At 40.7% G+C, this 20029-nt stretch overlaps 1 protein-coding gene across 2 annotated transcripts in view; it reads left to right on the top strand.

Annotated features, from left to right (window-relative positions):
* LOC137433742 (myosin-7) overlaps positions 1-20029 on the top strand; it is an 82284-nt gene that overhangs the window by 17426 nt on the left and 44829 nt on the right. For both annotated transcript variants that reach the window (XM_068126017.2, XM_068126016.2), the window contains exons 7-14: positions 1848-1941; positions 2101-2118; positions 2225-2317; positions 9999-10062; positions 10191-10289; positions 15236-15339; positions 16824-16962; positions 19803-19921. In XM_068126017.2, the coding sequence (XP_067982118.2) occupies positions 1848-1941; positions 2101-2118; positions 2225-2317; positions 9999-10062; positions 10191-10289; positions 15236-15339; positions 16824-16962; positions 19803-19921 (730 nt within the window). The remainder of the gene's footprint in view (positions 1-1847; positions 1942-2100; positions 2119-2224; positions 2318-9998; positions 10063-10190; positions 10290-15235; positions 15340-16823; positions 16963-19802; positions 19922-20029) is intronic.

Below are 20029 nucleotides of genomic sequence, written 5' to 3'. Positions count from 1 at the left end.
CAAAATACCTCTGGCCGCATAATTCAAAATACCTCTGGCTGCATAATTCAAAATACCTCTGGCTGCGTAATTCAAAATACCTCTGGCTGCGTAATTCAAAATACCTCTGGCTGCATAATTCAAAACACCTCTGGCTGCATAATTCAAAATACCTCTGGCCGCATAATTCAAAATACCTCTGGCTGCATAATTAAAAATACCTCTGGCTGCATAATTCAAAATACCCCTGGCTGCGTAATTCAAAATACCTCTGGCTGCGTAATTAAAAATACATCTGGCTGCATAATTCAAAATACCTCTGGCTGCATAATTCAAAATAGCTCTGGCTGCATAATTCAAAATACCTCTGGCCGCATAATTCAAAATACCTCTGGCTGCATAATTCAAAACACCTCTGGCTGCATAATTCACAACACCTCTGGCTGCATAATTCACAACACCTCTGACTGAAAAATTCAAAACACCTCTGGCTGCATAATTCAAAATACCTCTGGCTGCATAATTCAAAATACCCCTGGCTGCGTAATTCAAAATACCCCTGGCTGCATAATTAAAAATACCTCTGGCTGCATAATTCAAAATACCTCTGGCCGCATAATTCAAAACACCTCTGGCTGCATAATTCAAAATACCTCTGGCCGCATAATTCAAAATACCTCTGGCCGCATAATTCAAAATACCTCTGGCCGCATTATTCAAAATACCCCTGGCTGCATAATTCAAAATACCTCTGGCCGCATAATTCAAAATACCTCTGGCCGCATAATTCAAAATACCTCTGGCCGCATTATTCAAAATACCCCTGGCTGCATAATTCACAACACCTCTGGCTGCATAATTCACAACACCTCTGACTGAATAATTCAAAACACCTCTGCACTGGAAAACGTGGAGAAAGGAATACTGTACTGTAAAGGTGTAGGACTTGTAATACCCTCTCCCACCTGGAGCGGCACTACACGATACATATTTACATTGACAATTTCCATCCCCCGCATCTCCCACCCCCCCCCCCCCCCCAAATTGGGGTCACGTTGATGCTATGTAGCAAGTCTCGATGTAATCTGCCAATAACTATCGGAGGAGTGGCATGACAAACATACGCATACCCCCACACACACACTAGCCGTGAATTATAGTAAGGATTGTGGTTCCTGAAGGGAGCCCAAAAGTGTTTTTCTTGGTGTCCGTGGTGTCTTTCTTTTGGAGAATACTTTTTCCATTATTTAATTTAAAAAGTACTTATTTTTTCAATTATTTCCTTTTTTTTCCAAATTTCAATTGTTTAATTTTTTCCAATTTACAATTATTTTATTTTTTCAATTGTTTAATTTTTCAATGATCTAAAATTCTAATTATTGCAAAAAAAAATTTCATTTTTCAGTTTACATTTTCCCCCTAATTTTCAATTATTTAATTTTTAATTTTATTAATTTTCAATTGTTTAATTTTTTTACAATTTTTTATTATTTATATATTTTTCAATTTTCAATTATTGAATTTAAATGGTATAATGAACCCTTTGGAAAAAATATGTTCGTTTTCATTATTTATGTTTGAATTTCAAGTGCAACAAGTTTCCTATACCACGATACCAGGAACCTTGAACGATCTCCGATCGCATCCCTCCAGTTATATATATTTATAATCACATGAATGTTTTACTCATTGATCATTTATGCCAAGAATATTATTGCATTCTGTTATGCGCCTTCCAAAATCATTGTCGACACGACCGACCGATAAACGGCACGGGTTAGCACGGATACCTGAAGGTGCTTCCATTTGTAAGATCAGATGGTCAGTACAAATCTTTATTCCATTTACCGTTTGAAATCCCATCGTAGTGGAGAATCCGGTGCCGGTAAAACGGTGAACACGAAACGTGTCATTCAGTACTTTGCGACGGTGGCAGCTCTTGGTGACTACCCCAAATCCAAGGTGAGTTCCTCGAGCGTTCGGTGTACAGGACACGGCTCAAATGGTATCACACACAATATTCACCGTTTACGGACACGATGACGGTACTCGGACACGGAATACACCACCCTGTATTGAAACGTTTAACAAAAATGTTTTGCCTTTTGTTTGTTTTTACAGCAATTGCAAAAAGCAGGGGTGAGTTAACACACCTGTGCTCTGTCGTAACACAATTCACTTCCTACCGGTGAGTTATCATTTGTTAAGTTACCAATGCTTTAATCTCATTCAATGTGTTTCACAGGGATCTCTGGAGGATCAAATCATCCAGGCAAATCCAGCATTGGAGGCTTTTGGGAATGCCAAGACGCTCCGTAATGACAACTCTTCTCGCTTTGTGAGTGTTAAAGTGAAAGCAAACAGTTTCGCCTTCACCAGTCATCGAATAGCATCCTGGGAAATTAACGTGCAATGTGAACAATTTATATACATATTTAATAAATATGTATATAAATTGTTCACATAAATAATTCAAAGGTGGGCGGTCCGCTTCGAAAGTCCGCTTATCCGCTTATCCGCTGCAGCGGACTAACGTTTTCGAAGCGGATAAGCGAATCGGAACAACCCCCGGAAACCGAAGCGGATAAGCGTAAGCGGACTACCGAAAAATTAAAGCGCATCGCGATTCGCCAAATCAGCTGTTAGCCTGAGCCGTTACTCTAGAATTGTGAATATTTATTTAAGTGAATAATAAGTGAAAACTGAATATTTTATTGGACGCTAGAGCGGCAATAACGTCAGGTTGGAGAGATTTCTGACTCTCCAGCCCAGCGGCAGTGCCAGGGACAGGCACACGAGCGACGCAAACCAGCAGTCCCAGCACAGCGACATCCACAACCCGGCGGTCAACAACAACAACAACATTTTGAATAAATTTTATTTCAATAAAAATGTATATTTTTGATCTTAAAAGCTTTGTTTGTCTTTGTAGTAGTTAGAAATGGCTATTTAGGCTTAAAAAGCATTAAATTCCCTTTAGAAACGTCAAAAATCGCTTTAAAAACGTCGAAGCGCTTTTAAAAAATCGAATCGAAGCGGATAAGCGGATAAGCGGATAAGCGGACTAAGATTTTCGGCCGCTGAAGCGGATAAGCGAATCGGACTACACGGGCTGGCGGAGCGGATAAGCGGTAAGCGGACTTAAAATTTTCCGAATCGCGCCCACCTTTATACATACTAGGGCATGCCCGTACTATATCTATATCTAAAATTATATCCCCCCCCCCCTCTATTTACATGAAATGGTTTGGTCCAAAGCGAACGGCTTGCGAGTGGTGACAATCCCCCCCCTCTATTTACATGCAATGGTTCGGTCCAAAGCGAACGGCTTCCGGAGTTTGGTAAAGAAATCGCCATCGCGTACACAAACGCGCAGGAAAGCGAATGAATCGCAAATTCGTTTTTATTAGTTGTAAAACATAGTTTAACGCCAACATAGTTTGCAAACGTGAAATAAATGAATACGCTCTCAAATGTGCCATCCGAGGCAGAGTGTGTCCGCCACGTTCGGCACACGCGATCGTTCGCTGCTCTCTGATTGGTTGAATCGTTTTTTGGACATAGCTCGGTAAGTAATTGTCCGATTAATATGAAACCTTGAAAAGGCACATCCTCGGGTCCCCAGCAATATACCTGGCAAGTTAAAAGTATATCGGACCCGTGGTTGTCGAGAAACAGCGGTCACAGACAAACAAACAAACGTACAGACAGACAGACAGAGATTACTGGAATTATAGATAGATATCAAGACCCATTTCACGTCTCTTACCCATGCATGTGCGATTCAGCCATTCGCTGCCAGGCATGCTTCCTATAAACCATTTTCATTGATTCATTCATTCATTGGAAGGAGTAACCAATCAGCTCTCACTTGATCAATACGTCAACGACATCTCTTAATTTATTTCTCAGCGGCTGTGTGTGTGTGTGTGTGTGTGTGTGTGTGTGTGTGAGAGAGAGAGAGAGAGAGATATAGAAAGAGATAGACAGAGATAGACAGAGATAGAAAGAGATAGAAAGAGATAGACAGAGATAGAAAGAGAGAAAAAGAGAGAAAAAGAGAGAAAAGCAGAGAAAAAGAGAGAAAAAGAGAGAAATAGAGAGAAAGAAAGAGAGAGAAAGAGAGAAATAGAGAGAAAGAAAGAGAGAAAAAGAGAAAAAGAGAGAGAAATAGAGAGAAAGAGAGAGAGAAAAAGAGAGATAAAGAGAGAAAAGGAGAGAAAGAAAGAGAGAGAAAGAGAGAAATAGAGAGAGAAATAGAGAGAAAGAAAGAGAGAGAAAGAGAGAAAGAGAGAGAAAGAAAGAGAGATAAAGAGAGAAATAGAGAGAAAGAAAGAGAGAAAAAGAGAGAAAAAGAGAGAAAAAGAGAGAAAGAAAGAGAGAAAAAGAGAGAAAGAAAGAGAGAAAAAGAGAGAAAGAGAGAGAGAAAAAGAGAGATAAAGAGAGAAATAGAAAGAAAGAGAGAAAAAGAGAGAAACAGAGAGAAACAGAGAGAAAGAAAGAGAGAAATAGAGAGAAAGAAAGAGAGAAAAAGAGAGAAAGAGAGAAACAGAGAGAAAGAAAGAGAGAAAAAGAGAGATAAAGAGAGAAAGAGAGAAAGAGAGAAAGAGAAAAAGAGATAGAAAGAGAGAAAAAGAGAGAAAGCAAGAGAGAGAAAGAGAGAAAGAGATAGAAAGAGAGAAAAAGAGAGAAAGAGAGAGAAAGAGAGAGAGAAAAAGAGAGATAAAGAGAGAAATAGAGAGAAAGAAAGAGAGAAAAAGAGAGAAAGAGAGAGAAAGAGAGAAACAGAGAGAAAGAAAGAGAGAAATAGAGAGAAAGAGAAAAAGAGATAGAAAGAGAGAAAAAGAGAGAAACAGAGAGAAAGAAAGAGAGAAAAAGAGAGATAAAGAGAGAAAGAGAGAAAGAGAGAAAGAGAAAAAGAGATAGAAAGAGAGAAAAAGAGAGAAAGCAAGAGAGAGAAAGAGAGAAAGAGAGAAAAAGAGAGAAAAAGAGAGAAAGAAAGAGAGAGAAAGAGAGAAAAAGAGAGAAAAAGAGAGAAATAGAGAGAAATAGAGAGAAAGAAAGAGAGAGAAAGAGAGAAAAAGAGAGAAATAGAGAGAAAGAAAGAGAGAAAAAGAGAGATAAAGAGAGAAATAGAGAGAAAGAAAGAGAGAAAAAGAGAGAAAAAGAGAGATAAAGAGAGAAATAGAGAGAAAGAAAGAGAGAAAAAGAGAGAAAGAGAGAAAGAGAGAGAAATAGAGAGAAAGAAAGAGAGAAAAAGAGAGAAAGAGAGAGAAATAGAGAGAAAGAAAGAGAGAAAAAGAGAGATAAAGAGAGAAATAGAGAGAAAGAGAGAGAAATAGAGAGAAAGAAAGAGAGAAAAAGAGAGATAAAGAGAGAAATAGAGAGAAAAAGAGAGGAAAAGCTAGAAAAAGAGAGAAAAAGAGAGAAAAAGAGAGAAAAAGAGAGAGAAAAAGAGAGAAAGAAAGACAGAGAAAGAAAGAGAGAAAGAAAGAGAAACATAGAGATACAGAGAGACACACACACACGCACATATACATGTATACATATATACACACTTACACAAACACACACTCACTGAGCCGCTGAGAAGTAAAATGGGCTACACCACAGAATCACAAGTTCTGCATACCATATAGAATCCCATTATACTAAAATACACAATTTAGTGTCTGTCTGTCTGACGATTTTTGACTGCGATTGTCGGTCGTTACTTATCCAATCGCAACCAAACTTGACAGGGAGATTAAGGGTCATACGATGGAAATTGTAGCGATTTAACTCCCCTCCCCCACCCCCATCCCACCACCCTAAGGGGTCTGCCCCACAAAGGGGGTTGCGTATTGAGGTGTATATCCCTGTTAAGATAGCTTTATCGTGGCGTTTTCCAAGGCTGCTTCTAATAATAAATGTAACAACAACACTAAATATAATAGCATAATATTGATGTTATTACAAAACAATATTCATACTTACGTATAATATCCCATCTCCCCAAGGGGTTTTTCCTCATTGAACAAACGCCGTGTTGACGTTTATAAACGTCTTATCGAGCCGTTTTGGTGGGAGCACTCCCTACGAGAAGTAAAAAAAATTATAAACCACAAACACATTTGATTACCTTTTGAAACAGTCGCTCCTGCTGTTTAACACTAAACTGAAATGGAGAAAACCCACGGTGTGTTTAGTTACTACTAGCCGAAACCCGTGGAACATCCACGGCAGGGAGGATGTGGTGTATGGATAGAGTGTACCATTATGGATGGCAAAGGGGATTTCCTTGCCCGAGTAAGAGTTAGGAAGAAAGATGAGAATGAAGAGTGCGTATATGAACAACGTATTTATTGCAATCTACTTAAATGACAACGCTACGATATACTTTTGAAAAATGAATGGATTCGTAATAGGAATCGGCATAGCACCACTCTGGGATTGTCCACTCAGTGGACGGCTTGCTGTCGCCTTCGCCTGTCCAATCAGCGGACGGCTTGCTTCGCCTTCACCCAGCAGACGCCAATAAGATGGCGTCGTAAGATGGCGTCGTATGGGCAGTTAATCGGATGATTTTGGGCCCCAACGTTGGTTAATTCAGATTTTTCGAGTATGGCTGTACGTGATAAACAAAGAGCGCGGTTTGTAGATCGTAAATCCATTAGTGCCGTGGGCATCGGGTCACTGGGTGCGGCGTAAAAGGGATAACAAAGTCGAGTCCTTACGCTATTATTATATAGACTAGCCGAAACCCGTGGAACATCCACGGAAGGGAGGATGTGGTGTATGGATAGAGTGTACCATTATGGATGGCATAGGGGATTTGCTTGTCCGAGTAAGAGTTAGGAAGAAAGATGAGAATGAAGAGTGCGTATATGAACAACGTATTTATTGCAATCTACTTAAATGACAACGCTACGATATACTTTTGAAAAATGAATGGATTCGTAATAGGAATCGGCATAGCACCACTCTGGCCATTTTTTATGAGACTATATGGTGTGGGTTGGATTTGTGTGAACAAAATCAAGAAAAAGGTGACACTTTGTAGAATCCAACTTACACTGTGTATAAAGTGTCACCTCCTGACTTTGTATTTTATATTGTTAGAGACAAAACAAACACTAAATAACATAGCCACATACCAAAAACGTGTATTTTCAATTTTCACTTGTGCAAAAATGCTACTCACAATTACATCGCCTGTGCGTCGGCCTGTGATTGAGCCAGAGAGTTGGCCTGTGAGTCAACTTCCTTTCCAATGTCTGCAAGAGTTGAAATACTGATTGTGCATGTGTAAAATTATATGAAAGAAGAACATGCATATCAATAGACGATGCCATTGAAAAGGAGCGCAGCTGTCAATAGAAAAGGATGTCTGACTTATCAATTTGACATTATTGCACAGGAAATGACAAACAAAGAAACAGTTCATTTCCATCGGGTAATATTACGATGAGAGATCAGCCGATACCTTTATTATGTCCATCAGCATCCATGGCACTTAGGAAAAAAAAAAAAACGTGGCATCAGCCAGCCGCAGCCAACTATCACGTACCGTCTCGAAGTCAATGCCATCCTTTTATCTCTTCGTATACACCTCACTGATTTCTACCTTATCGTGAACAGGGTAAAGCCTACTTTGATAATCATGAACGGTGGCAGATGCAGGAGCGAAACGTAAGCGTAGGCCTCGGCCCTACCTATCCAGTTGTTGTTTCCGTTGTGTAAGGGGGGAAAAAAACAAACATTTTGGCCTCAGACCTTTGAGAGTACGTCGTTCCGTGAACCTTTTGAACGGGCCTCGTATGCCATGCTTCGTCAACGTTGGGTTGTTTTTAAATGATTTGAAGGATTAACTTAAGCACCGTGAATAGAGCAGATACTGATGGGCTGCTGATCGGTTTCATTTCGTTGTTATCACAGTATATGGAAGAAATTATGGTAAACCCACCTGATGAGGTTAGCGTACACTGCCATCGATGACACCGGCACAAATGGCGGAACAGATGGATTCTTCTTCATCGCATTGCATCGCATTCTCTTCCTGTGAAACTGTTTCATAGAACTGTGTCGTTTATGTACATTTTTAGCCGCGTCGCAGACGCTGCTCATAGAGTGCACTCTGCTGTTGTTGTTGTTACCACGTCTTCTTCTTCTTCTTCTTCTTGTTGTTCTTGCAGAGAAGACAAAACCTCAAAGCTCCACCCATTCTGGGAACCATAGCTCCACCCATTCTGGGAGAGCCTTCATATAAACAAATATCCACCATTTTATTAACTCGCATAGCTTTGAGGCCTGTTTTGTAGGCCCGTGGTGTCTTCCTCTCACACAGTTTTCTTTCAAATCAAATTCGATATATCATTTCATTTTTCACAGTCGCCAACATAGTTTTAGACTCGGTTGAAAAAAAACGGGAAGAAAATGCGATGAAAGTTGCCCTTTATAGAACGAAATGAATTCTCAAAGGCCTGTAACTTCAAGTCCATTGACATATATTTTTTTTAAAACGCGGCATGCTCAGTCATACACCGCCCGAAATAAGAGACGGGAAAATGCCGAGATATATATATTTTGTTTAAATCGCGGCATGCTCAGTCATACACCGCCCGAAATAACAGACGGGAAAATGCCGAGATGTATTAAAAATTCGTTCATTTGATGACAATCGTCACGATGAAATATTTAATTTATACGTCGTCACAATAATGTGGAGAGATGAGCATAGCTTTGTTCACGTGTCGCCACATACGGGAAATTGCCGAGATTTTTTTTTTTTTACATCGCGGCATGGTCAGTCATACACCGCCTGAAATAACAGACAGGAAAATGCCGAGATATATTAAAAATTCGTCCATTTGATGACAATCGTCACGATGAAATATTTAATTTATACGTCGTCACAATAATGTGGAGAGAGGAGCATAGCTTCGTTCACGTGTCGCCACACACGGGAAATTGCCGAGATATATATTTTTTTAAATCGCGGCATGGTCAGTCATACACCGCCTGAAATAACAGACGGGAAAATGCCGAGATATATTAAAAATTCGTCGCCACACACGGGAAATTGCCGAGATATATTTTCACTTTGCACAAAAATAACATCAAGTAATCGAATCAATAGGAATGTCCTGTGCCTATAACATCGACGTTATAGGCACAGCTGCATCTCGGCATTGTGTAACATCGACGTGGCTTTTGTTTTAATTAAAACTTTTTGTACTTGTTATTTTATTACATTCACGTAGTTTCACCTTCTTGACTTCGTGGAGCTTCAATCTTTTGTGGTTCAAAAAAATAAAATAAAGATGGATTCTTCTTCATCGCATCGCATTCTCTTCCTGTGAAACTGTTTCTCCATTTAACGTTTCCAAAATCAAAACTTCAAAAACTTCTTCACTTCGATTCGAAAAAACTTCAAACTTCAAAAAACGTTTCCAAAACGTCACTCCATTTAACTTTATTAAAATGACGATAAAGACCATTTGACCATCGCCTTCGCCCAGCAGACGCCAATACGATGGTGTCGTAAGATGGCGTCGTATCGGCCGATAATCGGATGCTTTTGGGTCCCAAAGTCGGCGAATTCAGATTTTTCGAGTATGGCTGTACGTGATAAACAAAGAGCGCGGTTCGTAGATGGTAAATGCATTAGTGCCGTGGGCATGGGGTCGCTGGGTGCGGCGTAAAAGGGATAACAAAGTCGAGTCCTTACGGTATTATTATATAGATAAGCAGCCAGTTAAATAAAGATCATTATTGACCTTGATCATTTGCCTCCGAATTGTCATTAACAACCAAAGTTATACTGGCCTTGGCAGGTTGCTTTGATGCACTGAAGTCAATTTGTCCCTGGATGTGGGATAGCCTGATTTACTTCCCTGGAATATAAACTTCACAAGTGGATGCATCAATTTTTCTAACTTGGGCCAAAAATGTGCTCACATGTAAAGTTCATGGAAATTGCAAGCTAAAATAACAAATACCTCTTCTTCTTCTTCTTCTTCTTCTTCTTCTTCGTTTAGGGTAAATTCATAAGAATTCACTTTGGAACCACGGGCAAGCTGTCATCGGCAGATGTCGATATATGTATGTAAAACGCATCATTTCAAACATATTTTGTTTCAAAGTTGCAAATATACATGGATGCTAATTCGACAAGAATCAAGTCATTTAAACTGTTCATTTGAACACTGATGATTTTTGTCCAATTTCAGATTTACTGGAGAAATCGAGAGTGATTTTTCAGCAACCAGGAGAGAGAAGTTACCACATGTACTATCAGATTTTATCAGGGAAAAAACCGGAGCTGCAGGGTGAGTGTTTTTTTTTTTTAATGCATCAGTAGTTTAAATTCACAATACAACAAAGGAGATGGGATCAAATAAGTAATTAAGCAAGTTCAAGCTGGACAATTATGAATATAATACAGAAACGGCATCGCCCTGTAAACTATAGTACAGTCGGACCCCGCCATTCAAGGGTTTCGCGTATTCACAGCTGATAAATTGCAACCTGCTTCTCTATTGGTGGCCCTATGCCCCGTGTAGTCACGGTTTTTTTCAGGCGCACAAAAAAAAATTTTGCGAGCCGCTAGCATGACACCCCCCCCCCCCCCCCCTTCCCACGCCTCCTGCCCCCAAGCCCTCTCCTTCCCACACTTCTCCCTGCTCTCAAATGTTGTGGTTGTGTGCTTCCCCTTCTCTCCCCATCTTGTCTTCCGCTCCCTCTTTTTGTATATTTTGTTTGTCTGGTTGATTTGTTTGTGAAATAAATGTTAGCTCTTTCACGAGCCTCGATTCAGTATACAAAAAAAAACAAAAAAACAAACAAACAAACCCATCTTTCACCAGTTATGCACAAAGCAGCTGGATATACGCAAAAACATCTGCTATGAGCAGCAAGCATGACCTGCCTCTACATTCGCAGTGCTGTGCGTCGCGTTTTTACGACTTTTGCAGCCAAGTGAGCTTCGCGTGATATCCTGCCATTCACAGTGAATAGCGTCACATGATATCGCGCCATTCACATGGTAAGCAATGTTTTGCGGCAGGCTTCGTGGGATATCCCAACAGACGATAAACATAGCTTTGCGGGATATCCCGCCATTCACACGATAAACATTGCTTTGTGGCATGTTTCGTGAGATACCCCAGACAGTAAACATTGCTCTGCGGGATATCCCACCTTTCACACAGTAAACATTGCTTCGCGGGATATCCCGCCTTTCACACAGTAAACATTGCTTCACGGGATATCCGTGATTCACACGGTGAATAGCTTCACGTGGTATACCACCGTCCAGACGATAAACATAGCTTTGCGGGATATCCCGCCATTCACACGATAAACATTGCTTTGTGGCATGTTTCGTGAGATATCCCAGACAGTAAACATCGCTCTGTGGGATATCCCACCATTCACACTGTGAACAGTTTCGCAGGATATTCCAACAGCTACATAACACGTCATCTCCGCGAGTTACTGTCCAGAATGAAAACACTCCACCGTATTTAGTACAATTAGCTGTCTCCATTTTCCCCATTGAAACGACGGCACAGCATGCATTCACAGATTTTCATGGACATTCGTCGATTTTGCCTTGCCATTCGCAGATTTTGCCTTGCCATTCACGAATTTTCCCTCGCCATTCGTGGATTTTACCTCGCCATTCGTGGATTTTGCCTCGCCATTCATCGATTTTTCCTAACCATTTGTCTATTTTACCTCGCCATTCGTCGATTTTCCCTCACCATTCATCTATTTTGCCTCACCATTCGTCGATTTTGCCTCGCGATTCGTCGATTTTGCCTCGCCATTCGTCGATTTTGCCTCGCCATTCGCAGATTTTGCCTCGCCATTCGTGGATTTTGTCTCGCCATTCACAAATTTTCCCTTGCCATTCACGGATTTTCATCGACATTCGTCAATTTTGCTTCGCCATTTGTGGATTTTCATCTACATTCATGGATTGTGCCTCCCCATTCGCGGATTTTCATCGACATTCGCGGATTTTCATTGACATTCGTGGATTTTGCCTCACCATTCGTTGATTTTGCCACACCATTCGCTGATTTTGCCTCGCCATTCGCCGATTTTGCCTCGCCATTCGCGGATTTTGCCTCACCATTCGCGGATTTTGCCTCACCATTCACGAATTTTCCCTCACCATTCGCGGATTTTCATCTACATTCGTCTAATTTTACCTCACCATTCGTGGATTTTCATCGACATTTGTCGATTTTTTTCCTTGCCATTCATCAATTTTGCCTTCCCATTCCCGGGTTTTCATCGACATTCGTGGATTTTGCCTCGCCATTCGTCGATTTTGCCTCGCCATATGCGAATTTTGCCTCGCCATTCATGAATTTTGCCTCGCCATTCACAAATTTTCCCTCACCATTTGTGGATTTTGTCTTGCCATTCCTGAATTTTCCCTCATCATTTGTTGATTTTGCCTTGCCATTCATCGATTTTGCCTCGCCATATGCGAATTTTGCCTCGCCATTCATGAATTTTGCCTCGCCATTCACAAATTTTCCCTCACCATTTGTGGATTTTCATCGACAATCATGGATTTTGCCTCCCAATCTGTGGATTTTCATCGACATTCGTGGATTTTGCCTCGCCATTGGTCGATTTTGCCTCGCCATTTGTGGATTTCCATCGACATTCATGGATTTTGCCTCCCAATTCGTGGATTTTCATCGACATTCCTGGATTTTGCCTCGCCATTCGTCAATTTTTGCCTCGCCATTTCCTGATTTTGCCTTGCCATTCACCGATTTTGCCTTGCCATTCACGAATTTTGCCTCGCCATTCGTCGATTTTGCCTCGCCATATGCGAATTTTCCCTCACCATTTGCGGATTTTCATCGACAATCATGGATTTTGCCTCCCCATTCGCGGATTTTCATCGACATTCGTGGATTTTGCCTCACCATTGGTCGATTTTGCCTCGCCATTTGTGGATTTTCATCGACATTCATGGATTTTGCCTCCCAATTCGTGGATTTTCATCGACATTCATGGATTTTGCCTCGCAATTCGTCAATTTTTGCCTCGTCATTCGTCTATTTTGCCTCACCATTCGTCGATTTTTCCTCAACATTCGTGGATTTTGTCTTGCCATTCCTGAATTTTCCCTCACCATTTGTTGATTTTGCCTTGCCATTCATCGATTTTGCCTTGCCATTCATGAATTTTGCCTTGCCATTCGTCGATTTTGCCTCGCCATTCGTTGATTTTGCTTAGCCATTCGTCGATTTTTGCCTCGCCATTCGCAGATTTTGCCTCGCCATTCACAAACTTTCCATCGCCATTTGCGGATTTTCATCGACATTTGTCGAATTTGCATCGCCATTTGTCGATTATTGCCTCGCCATTCGTGGATTTTCATCGACATTCATGGATTTTGCCTCCCCATTCGCGGATTATCATCGCCATTCACGGATTTTGCCTCGCCATTCATGAATTTTTCCTTGCCATTCGCAGATTTTCATCGACATTCGTCGATTTTGCCTCGCCATTCGTTGATTTTGCTTCGCCATTCGTCGATTTTTGCCTCGCCATTCGCAGATTTTGCCTCGCCATTCACAAACTTTCCATCGCCATTTGCGGATTTTCATCGACATTTGTCGAATTTGCATTGCCATTCGTCGATTTTGCCTCGCCATTCGTCGATTTTGCCTCGTCATTCGCTGATTTTGCCTCGCCATTCGCGGATTTTTGTCGACATTCATGGATTTTGCCTCGTCATTCGCTGATTTTGCCTCGCCATTCGCGGATTTTCATCGACTTTCATTGATTTTTGCCTCGCCATTTGTGGACTTTCATTTTTATTCACAGATTTTTCCTCGCCATTCGCGGATTTTGCCTCGATATTCACGGATGTTCGCTATTCGTGAGACAATTTCCCCTTTTTTTGAAACAATGCCTCGCCATTCGCGGTTTTTCAATTCATGGCACTTTCCTGGAACGTATCCCCCATTAATAACGGGGTCTAACAGTACATCTCTTCAAAGAAGACTCTATCTCCTCCGTTCTCATTACAATACCTTGGCTATAAGTCTGACCATCACACCATTATGTGGCATCACCCTTTCACATTGGAGAATTGGAAGTTGTATGATTTCATGCAATTTACAGGAAAAATAGAAATCATCCAAAAATAGCCATATCAGTGAGTCTTTGGGACTTGATCACTTGGAGATGTTCTGCATTAAAGTTGCCAAAGCCTTTCAGGTCAGGTTTATGTGCCAGAAACTGTTGAGAATCAACGATGCAACATGCTCCACAAGGACAAAGATTAGAAAGCTAAAATTATGAATAAACAAGGAGAAAAAGACATAAAATGTCATAGCCCACGTGGTTTTCGTAATTTTTCTGTACGAATTTTGTTATTAACCCTTCGACCCCTTTCAGGGTCTGAGGGTGAAGAGACCATGAGAATACAAACGTCTACAAATCGAGTGACGTCTGGATACAGATGATCAGATATCATTTATTTTAAAGCAAAACTCAGCATACGAAATTCCTCCATGACAGCAAAGAAATTAACAAATCATTAGAACCAGGATAATGTGCTCCCAACAAACTTCACCATAATAACAAGCTGAACATCTTTACCAACATTTAATAGCTCATTCATTTTATACACCGAGGGATTTCCCCAATAATGACGTTTCATACACTTCTTAGGAGTTTCATTGAATCCTGAACTGGAATTCAGGATTCATCACCTGTAGATCGTGGAATTCATCACCTGTAGCATTAGCTTCGCATAATGGACAGAAATGCTGAAAAGTATCTTTGGAATAGCGACCGTGAGAAACAGGAGGATTAGCTGGTGGATGTGAAATATCCCACGATGTCTTTAGCGGAGAGTACGCGAGTTATCACCAGCATCCTGACCAAATTACAAATTCCTGCCCAAATCACCTGCACTCGATTCCACACCCCTGCTCCCCAAAGGATCTCCTTAATACAGATGTCAATGATATAAAATGCACCATCACCAATAATCTATAAATTTCAAATTGACCAGACGTTTCATAGTTATCCTCTGCTCCACCATCTTTGTTATTTTCCTTGCTACCATCTTGATTTTCAACATGTGCAGTAAAGCTGGTGTTGGTTACCGACAGAATAAACACATTTTCAAATATTAGTGTAAATGATCGATGATGCCAGGCCCGGTATCAAAAGTCCAAATGTAAAAATGGTGCTCATTATACAAATATTTTTGCCTTCTTTCGAACAGACATGCTGCTGGTGTCGACCAACCCCTACGATTTCCAATTCTGCTCCCAAGGAGCAGTCACAGTGGACAACCTGGATGATGGAGAAGAACTCCTGGCAACAGATGTCAGTAGTGTTGTCACAAGAGCTTGGCAGCAATTGCTTTTAAAATACTTTGCACAGTAAAAGTTACTTTGCCACTCATTATGTTCTATCTTTTAAAAACAAGACAGATAGTCTAACAATGGCGTAGCCGGCCTTGGATAAGCTCTGAGTGGAGGATCAGCTGTCCCCCTGTCATGTGACTAGATCCCCAGCTCTGATTGGTGTACTTTTGTGAAGGACATACATACATGCATACATACATACATGCATACATACATGCATACATACATGCAGACATACATACATACATACATACATGCATACATGCATACATGCATACATACATACATACATACATGCATGCATGCATGCATGCATGCATACATACATGCATACATACATACATACATGCATACATACATATATGCATACATACATACATGCATACATACATGCACACATACATACATGCATACATGCATACATACATGCATACATACATACATGCATACATACATACATACATACATGCATACATACATACATACATGCATACATACATACATACATACATGCATACATACATACCTGCATACATGCATGCATACATACATGCATGCATACATACATGCATACATACATACATGCATACATACATACATACATACATACATGCATACATACATACATACATACATGCATACATACATACATGCATACATACATACATGCATACATACATACATGCATACATACATACATGCATGCATACATACATGCATACATACATACATGCATACATACATACATACATGCATACATACATACATACATGCATACATGCATACATACATACATACATACATACATAATACATACATGCATACATACATACATACATACATACATACATACGTACATAATACATACATACATACATACATACACCGGACGAATAGACAAACGCTGTTCCAGACGGCATCACTCTACGGGCTACCGCCGTAAAATATGGCTGCCGAAACACGTGACCGATGACGTCAACAAATTTATCCTGAGATCACACTCAATAAATGTCGTACTGATCGGATGAAGCTTTTACTTGTCGATTTAAGACATCATAACGAAGGCACCTATAACATCATCATTAACATATGTTATTCCCCATGAGAGTACATTACAAAGATCCAACTTTCATTTTTTTCGGAGATATAGGCTCGAGGTGCAAAGTTTTTCGGTTTTTCCAAGATGGCGCCCGTACCACGTGACCTACGACGTCACATTTATACAGGAGGAGGCGCTGCTGTGGAGAAATATTTCGTGTCAATCGGACCAATGGTTGCAGAGCAAACGAATTTTAAATGCAAAATGCTGGGGGAAAGGACGGACAGACAAACGCTGTTCCAGATGGTATCGCCCTATGGCCGACACCGTAAAAACGATTACAGTACTTCCATTGCATTCTCTTATAACATCTGCAATAACTCATTTCATTTTCCCATTCCCAGCAAGCCATGGACGTGCTTGGCTTCTTACCGGAAGAGAAGTATGGAACGTACAAGCTCACCGGAGCCATCATGCACTTTGGGAACATGAAGTTCAAGCAGAGGCCCAGAGAGGAGCAAGCCGAGGCCGATGGCACCGAGAGTGAGTCAAACCAGCTGTGTTTTATAATATTTACAATCACTCACTCATCACTACCCATTATAGTTACAATCACTCGCTCATCACTACCCATCATATTCACAATCACACACTCATCACTACCCATCATATTCACAATCACTCACTCATCACTACCCATCATATTCACAATCACACACTCATCACTACCCATCATATTCACAATCACACACTCATCACTACCCATCATATTCACAATCACTCACTCATCACTACCCATCATATTCACAATCACACACTCATCACTACCCATCATATTCACAATCACACACTCATCACTACCCATCATATTCACAATCACTCACTCATCACTACCCATCATATTCACAATCACACACTCATCACTACCCATCATATTCACAATCACTCACTCATCACTACCCATCATATTCACAATCACACACTCATCACTACCCTACCCATCATATTCACAATCACACACTCATCACTACCCTACCCATCATATTCACAATCACACACTCATCACTACCCTACCCATCATATTCACAATCACTCACTCATCACTACCCATCATATTTACAATCACTCACTCATCACTACCCATCATATTCACAATCACACACTCATCACTACCCATCATATTCACAATCACTCACTCATCACTACCCATCATATTCACAATCACACACTCATCACTACCCATCATATTCACAATCACTCACTCATCACTACCCATCATATTCACAATCACACACTCATCACTACCCTACCCATCATATTTACAATCACTCACTCATCACTACCCATCATATTCACAATCACACACTCATCACTACCCATCATATTCACAATCACTCACTCATCACTACCCATCATATTCACAATCACACACTCATCACTACCCATCATATTCACAATCACACACTCATCACTACCCATCATATTCACAATCACTCACTCATCACTACCCATCATATTCACAATCACTCACTCATCACTACCCATCATATTCACAATCACACTCATCACTACCCATCATATTCACAATCACTCACTCATCACTACCCATCATATTCACAATCACACACTCATCACTACCCTACCCATCATATTTACAATCACTCACTCATCACTACCCATCATATTCACAATCACACACTCATCACTACCCATCATATTCACAATCACTCACTCATCACTACCCATCATATTTACAATCACTCACTCATCACGACCGATCATATTTACAATCACTCACTCATCACTACCCATCATATTTACAATCACACACTCATCACTACCCATCATATTTACAATCACTCTCATCACTACCCATCATATTTACAATCACTCACTCATCACTACCCATCATATTTACAATCACTCACTCATCACTACCCATCATATTCACAATCACACACTCATCACTACCCATCATATTTACAATCACTCACTCATCACTACCCATCATATTTACAATCACTCACTCATCACTACCCATCATATTCACAATCACTCACTCATCACTACCCATCATATTCACAATCACTCACTCATCACTACCCATCATATTCACAATCACACTCATCACTACCCATCATATTTACAATCACTCACTCATCACTACCCATCATATTCACAATCACACTCATCACTACCCATCATATTCACAATCACTCACTCATCACTACCCATCATATTCACAATCACTCACTCATCACTACCCATGATATTTACAATCACTCACTCATCACTACCCATCATATTTACAATCACTCACTCATCACTACCCATCATATTTACAATCACTCACTCATCACTACCCATCATATTTACAATCACTCACTCATCACTACCCATCATATTTACAATCACTCACTCATCACTACCCATCATATTTACAATCACTCACTCATCACTACCCATCATATTTACAATCACTCACTCATCACTACCCATCATATTTACAATCACTCACTCATCACTGCCCATCATATTTACAATCACTCACTCATCACTACCCATCATATTCACAATCACTCACTCATCACTACCCATCATATTTACAATCACTCACTCATCACTACCCATCATATTTACAATCACTCACTCATCACTGCCCATCATATTTACAATCACTCACTCATCACTACCCATCATATTCACAATCACTCACTCATCACTACCCATCATATTTACAATCACTCACTCATCACTACCCATCATATTTACAATCACTCACTCATCACTGCCCATCATATTTACAAGAGTTACAAGTAGTTAAAATGCCTTTTATTTATATGAAATGAATATATTAGTAACGGGAACATCACTCGTGGAGCACATGGTCTCACCTCGTGGAGCACATGGTCTCACCTCGTGGAGCACATGGTCTCACCTCGTGGAGCACATTGTCTCACCTCGTGGAGCACATGGTCTCACCTCGTGGAGCACATGGTCTCACCTGGTGGAGCACATGGTCTCACCTGGTGGAGCACATGGTCTCACCTCGTGGAGCACATGGTCTCACCTCGTGGAGCACATGGTCTCACCTCGTGGAATGGTCAACAAGACAAATTTGTGCATGTGGAATATTTAAGGTGGAGGTCCTCATTGAAAACAAGTGAACCGAATCATCCAGTGTACCTTTAATCATTGCAGGTAGTAACCCTCATCACGTCCTCGCCACACATCAGTGCGCGTACAGTACATTCCCTCTGCATGTACAATTAATTTAACTTGTTCACTAATAGCCCCACGTTTTGTGCAACTTTTGTTTCTGACAAACTATTTCACAGAGCAACCACATTTCCATTTGATGTTCATGTGTCCGTGTGCCACAGACGCTGACAAAGTGGCATACCTGATGGGCGTGAACTCTTCTGACCTTGTTAAGGGGCTCCTTCATCCCAGGGTAAAAGTTGGAAACGAATACGTCACGAAGGGGCAGACTGTTCAACAGGTACATCTCCGAATGTCCATTTTGGTTTTAATTGGACGATCCGTGATCTCAGTCCAGTATTTTGTTTGACATTAAGCAATGTCGATGTTGCTCCTGCAAAAATACCTC

Source organism: Myxine glutinosa, chromosome 10, assembly GCF_964187855.1.
Source record: "Myxine glutinosa chromosome 10, kmMyxGlut1.1, whole genome shotgun sequence".
NCBI classification, from domain to species: Eukaryota; Metazoa; Chordata; class Myxini; order Myxiniformes; family Myxinidae; genus Myxine; species Myxine glutinosa.
This window is presented reverse-complemented; position numbering and strand designations above follow the sequence as displayed.